This window comes from Notothenia coriiceps, unplaced genomic scaffold, assembly GCF_000735185.1.
Source record: "Notothenia coriiceps isolate Sejong01 unplaced genomic scaffold, NC01 NC01_scaffold00017397, whole genome shotgun sequence".
NCBI lineage: Eukaryota > Metazoa > Chordata > Actinopteri > Perciformes > Nototheniidae > Notothenia > Notothenia coriiceps.
Window position 1 is genome coordinate 27,815 of NW_011350098.1, and position 6,041 is coordinate 33,855.

Here is a 6,041-nt window from a genome sequence, read left to right on the forward strand (position 1 = left end):
TATCAGTGTCTCGAAAACACATGTTGGCGACTGAAAGACATCCAGTGTTTGGTCTTTTCTGAAGCATCCTACACCTACAGTGTCTCAACTGAAAGAGGACCACAAACACACACAAAATATAATACAATTTTGAGATTTGGGGATATTTATTTTTTTGTTTAGTGAACTACAGCAATCTGAAAGCCTTTACATTATTTATATCACACTTTATCAGTAAAAAAAATGCAGGAAATTACTTTTTTTAATTGTCAATATTTTTCAGATTTATGGCACAACACAAAGATATTTCGCTCTGTGCAAACCTTTGACTCTAATATGTCAACAACATGAAACAAGAATATGAACCTGGCTTTATCAAATGTTCACACAAGAGTTCTACATCCCGACACATCCTTCATCTACACTGTCTCAACTGAAAGAGGACCAGAAACACATTACAAATATAATACAATGTGGAGACTTTGGGATATTTATCTCCCATTCTTTTACTTTACGGGCATTTTACAGACCAAACATGTCGTTGATGTCACTGTTTACCAAACTACCACTTTTTCTGATAAATGCATAAAATGTTAAATACATGGTTTATAAATGTAATTACTGGGGTTCCATTTCTTCTGATTACCTAATTTGGGCGTGCAAACCTACCTCTTTTGGATTTGGAAAGGTTGGCATGTATGCAAATGGCTTTAAAAGATGACTTTCTGAATGTTAGTTTTCTGAGCAGGTGCACTTGTAAGGCAGCCTTTGCCTCTATATGAATGTGTGTGAAAAGTAAAGCAAAGCGGTATATAAATGCAGTCTATTTACCGTCCATTTAAAGATTAAGTATCTGTAAGTAATCTAAGTAGTATTCATATAAAAATACATGAACCTGAAAAATAGGCATAATATGGGATTTTACAAGAACATACAGTTGTATTACTATGTTACAGTGCAGAAGCGCACCAAACCGATATAAACCCTGAACCCTTTACTGGATCAGTCTCTCACATGTCTTCAGCTGCAGGAAGGAAAAGAAAGCAGAAACAGGAGAGTAGCCGAGAGAGAGAGTTTGAGTTCATATCACATTCATAATTCCTGGCCTCTGATGAGAGGGACAGAGAGGAAGTACCGCTCATTAACATTCCACCTCACCCCCCTCCATTTTACATTGGCCATCACATGTGGTCAATAGACTTCTTTACATTCCTTATATCCAGTATAATCAACTCCAAACTTGAGCTGTCTTTCCCAAATGTTTCAAACTGGAGTTACAAAGTTGTTATATGACAGCAGAGATACTTCAACTTCAAAATCAAAATCAACATGACATGATTATGTATTTAATAGCTTCATACAGCAAAACTACATAGAAGAACAATGCATGTAAAGTTGGAGGAAATAGGATTACAATGTGTCCACCTGGCTAAATGGCCTAACCTTACAAACTTTTAGCAACGCCTTCATGTTCCATATTCTTTTATATATCATTTGATTTGTATTGAATGGTGTTTAATAACATTACAATCAAAATGTCTACGTGACACCAAACATTGAATTGCTCCAAAAAACTGTGTATGAAAAAAAAGATAAATACTTTAATTAAAGAATAACGAAGTTGATGAAAAATGGTTGTCATCAAATAATATTGCATCTCCACTCATCCTTGCAAAACAAAGAAACAAACTTTTTGGCAGTCAATTTTGAATATCTTTAAGTTTTTTTAAAGTTACAAAAATTCCAAAAGGCATGTATGAGGGAGTAGCTCTTTGTACAACATTTTAAACATTTATCTGAGGAACTGCTGGCAAACTTATGTATTTAGATTTAGGTAGATTTTCCTTTGTAGTCGTTTTATATGAGAGTTATGTCAGTAAGGTGTCTGTAGTCCTTTCTGTACAGATGGGAATAAGGACACAGATGAATTGAAGGAGGAACACAGGTATCACTAGTTTTGTGGATCCCCGTGCAGCAGCTAGACTTTGTGACACAGCTGATCAGACAGCTGGAGCTTTACATACATCTCTTTCCTGGTGTTGCTCTACATTTCCCTGAGGAAAACACACACCCCCCCCCTCTGCCCTCTGTGGTCTCCCCTCCAGATGTTTGCCTTGGGCAAACAGTGGCACACATCTGGGGGAGCCTGGACTGTGCCACCATGACCTTTTTCTGCCATATGAGAACATGTGAGTGTGTGAGCTGCACTATCATTGTGTTCAAAACCCAGGGGAGAGTGCCTCTAAAGAAAGGAACTAGGAACATAGTGTCAGCTTCAACACCCTATGATATAACACTTTAGATATATACAGTACAAAGTAACACACACACACACACACGCACGCACGCACGCACACACACACACACACACACAAGTTTGTTCACTTACTTATTCCAGGCTTGTCTGAGCTTCTTGGGGCTGTACACTGTAAAGCGGTCTGTAATGAAAAGACAACAAACCAACATTTAGTCCTTAACTTGGCATCACATTTAAGTTAGCCCTCCTAAATACTGTGGTATATCAAGCCAAACCCCATTGTAACATCAGCCAATTAGAGGTTTTATTGGTTGATTGTAAACATTCATACAATATAACATACCTGCAATGTTTTTATAATCACTCAAAACCTCTGCAAACATATTTTCACTTTGAAAGAATAACATACTAATCCTCGCATGCTTTTCATTTACAGCAAAGCAGGAAAGTTGCAGGTGTATCTTATAACTTGAACAATGTGCTGTTCAGTTTAAATGTGAGAGAAGGCTGAGCCAGTGAGCAAATTCACTTTAAAGGAATGCAGCCATAATCAAAGTGATTCATAACACGTGTGTGTTTCTTGCTGTGCCATATTCAAATGTTTGTAGTGAGACAGGTCGATAACTGACTGTGTCCACACTACTCCTTTTGAAGTTGGACTATGGGACAAAAGAAAAACCTTTTAAAAAGTATTTGGTTTCAAGGAAAAGTCTTTTGGCGTCTCCCACGTTTTTCGTTATTAGGCCAGCTTATAGATGAGAGACGCTGGATCCATGATGTTAAAGGTTTTAACGGCGCAGCCCAGAGATAATATCTTACATTTGTGAGTTTGAGCGACTGCATTTTGTACAGTCTGATTCTTGGCCTGTCTAATCTGTCAAATGTACACTTAGGGTGGAAAGGTTACATTTGAAATGGACTGCGTACAATCTTGATCCAACTTGACAGAGACAAATTACGTGCTGCCCATATGTCTAAATCCTTTTGGAATATGCTTTCGTAGTTAGCAGTATACATTTTGAAACAATGGGGGAATTTGTATAGTAAGGTATTTATTGATTGTTTTTATAATTATTCCCCTTAAGTCCAAAGCGATGGTTTAATCATTAATGACTTTATTCCCCAAGAAATATCTAAACAAAGTCTTAATACAATTAGTGTTTATTTGAAGTGTGAAAAAAGAAGGTGGGGCTCCTCTCATTTCAGAAATGCTCCAGTCTTGAGTAACACAGAGTGAACTATGTACTTGTGCTCCAGCCAGGAGAGAAAGTCCCTCCATATCTCCACAGCTATGTGTGTTCTGCTGTGAGTGTGTGCACTGCTCCATTCATCTCAGCCAAAGCAGCCATGTGGACGCAGAGTGAGGCTGAGCTGCCAACCCACAAGCTAGCCAGCCACCCAGAGAGGTACCCCCACCCCACACACACACACACACACTGCCAGCCTACAGGCCAACCAGCCGACAGTGAGAGGAAAATCACAGGCATTGTTCCGAGCATTTTTATTTGGAATAATACATTTGACTAGTAAGATAAACCAAAAACGATATAATGGTTTATTCAGATATATTTAACATCCCATCTTAATCTGAATATTTGTAGAGCTAATCTGTTATTCTTGTACAGTGATGGTAAAAGTGTAGTTGTTTTAGCAGGGTCTAACAGAATGTTGTTTAATCTATCAGCATACATGATCACTCCCTGCTGTGGAGAACACCGGTTCAAATCCTGCCCGCGGTGCCTCACACGTGTCATCCCCACTATCTCCCTCTTTCTAATCTGTCTAATAATGGCTAAACTGGCCCAGAAAATAGTCTTTAAAACTATACACTTAAGCACCTCAACTGTATGCTTTATACACTGATAATAATGATACACTTACAAATACATGCTGAATATCGATTTATTTTCAAAAACAGAAATAGAATATTTTTCATTCATATTTCCTTGAATTATCTCTATTTATATTACTAAATGACAAGCAAAGACAACATGTAGTGGTAGCAACATATATGGAGCATTTGTACAGTTTTATATAAAAGTCCTTTTAAATGGTGGCAAAACTAAATGTACAGTACAGACTACAGTACATTCATCTGTCCATACTGTCCATTTGAAAATGCCTGGGATACTAGAACTATAAGTAATATTTTCCCTTACAACTGGAACAGGTTACAACTACATTTCAATCTTACTTTTGAATGTATTAAAGACATTTAAATGTAACTTGGTGAATGTTTTCAATAAGATATGATACATGCACATTGCTTGTGATGACTTCTGTGAGCTGGGTATACTTCATTTACACAATTCATCTTCCGAAATAGAGCTTTTGTTCAGATAAGACGGTAGTAATCATGGCTGTTTGCCACTGGATTGCTATGGGAGGCCACTCCATCTGTTCAGTCACAATTTAACACCATGATACTTGATGAACACTAAGGGAAGTGACTGCTTAAGAAAATATGGATAACACATATTTAATTGACTGATATGATATATTTGGTTTGACTTGGAATGGCATGTTAAAGCCTGGCCTTATACATAATTATTCATTAGATTGTAGGCAGAGAACCAGAACAACATGTGATAGCAAGTGTCTGTGGAACCTTTTCATGTCCACAAAAATATAAAAATATACTTCCATTCTGAGATCAAGCTACTAAGAGATGTTAAACTAGTTTGGATTGGAAAATAACAGTGAATATGTAATGAATGATAGCAAGTCACTGTAGATCAGAGGGAAGATACCAGTGAGGCTTTCAGTGAAAACTGGAAAGGATTTCCAAACTGAAGCAACACTGCCATCTGCTGGGCTTTATTCAATTTGAAAAATGGCTATGGATTTATTTTTGGACAATATATATTCAGATTATGGAAAATACAAAATATATTTTAAAGGACATTGATTTTACAGGTTACCAGATTAGTATCATACTTTTGTATCAGCCTGTACCATGCATTATTTAGTTTGGACCGTAAAGTCACCCTTCTGGACCTTTGTCGTATTGGATAGACTTTTGAAGAGAAAAAAACACAATGCTAACAAAAAATAATACTTTGCCCTACACTGCTTGCAATTCATATAACAAAGATATATATGCATATGTAAATATATGTATTTTGCTTTGATTTTGAATAAAAAATATAAATCTATATTAAGGATAAACTTTTGATAACCCTACCATGATGTAACCTTCAGAGGAGATTAGAATATACAGAACAATCTAACAGTTAAAGAAAATCTGTATTTATTACCAGCAGATCATAATCCTGTAATGTGTGGTGATAATTATTTCGCCCAATTTGATCGAACAGTGATTACTGACTATGTTAGCATGTGTGTTTGTGTGTGTTGTCAGACAGCTGCACAGCTGTTCAACACTGTGTTTGAGTGCAAACAAGAAACAACCGTCGCCATGGCCACAGGATGAGAGATTACACGTTGTGTGTGTGTGTGTGTGTGTGTGTGTGTGTGTGTGTGTGTGTGTGTGTGTGTGTGTGTGTGGCCTAGCATTACTATACTTGTGGGGACCTAAATCTGTTTACACAGTCACTTGTGGGGACTCGCTTCCCTTATGGGGACAAATTGGAGGTCCCCATGAGGGCAATCATTAATTTTAGAGTGAAGACTTTGTTAGGTTTAGGATTAGGGTTAGGGTAAGGGTAAGGTTAATGGTAAGGGTTAGGGCTAGGCATGTGTTGGTTATGGTTAAGGTTAGGATAAGTTTCCAGGAAATGCATGTAAATCAATGTAATGTCCCCTGAAGTGATGTATACATGGTGTGTGTGTGTGTGTGTGTGTG

The 6,041-nt window shown here is 37.2% G+C and overlaps 1 protein-coding gene across 1 annotated transcript in view; it reads right to left on the reverse strand.

Moving 5' to 3' along the window:
- cdk14 (cyclin dependent kinase 14) overlaps window positions 1–6,041 on the reverse strand; it is a gene marked incomplete at its 5' end in the record, with an annotated part of 30,892 nt that overhangs the window by 23,273 nt on the left and 1,578 nt on the right. Inside the window, one exon of the mRNA XM_010776839.1 lies at window positions 2,369–2,417. Within this exon, the coding sequence (XP_010775141.1) occupies window positions 2,369–2,417 (49 nt within the window). The remainder of the gene's footprint in view (window positions 1–2,368; window positions 2,418–6,041) is intronic.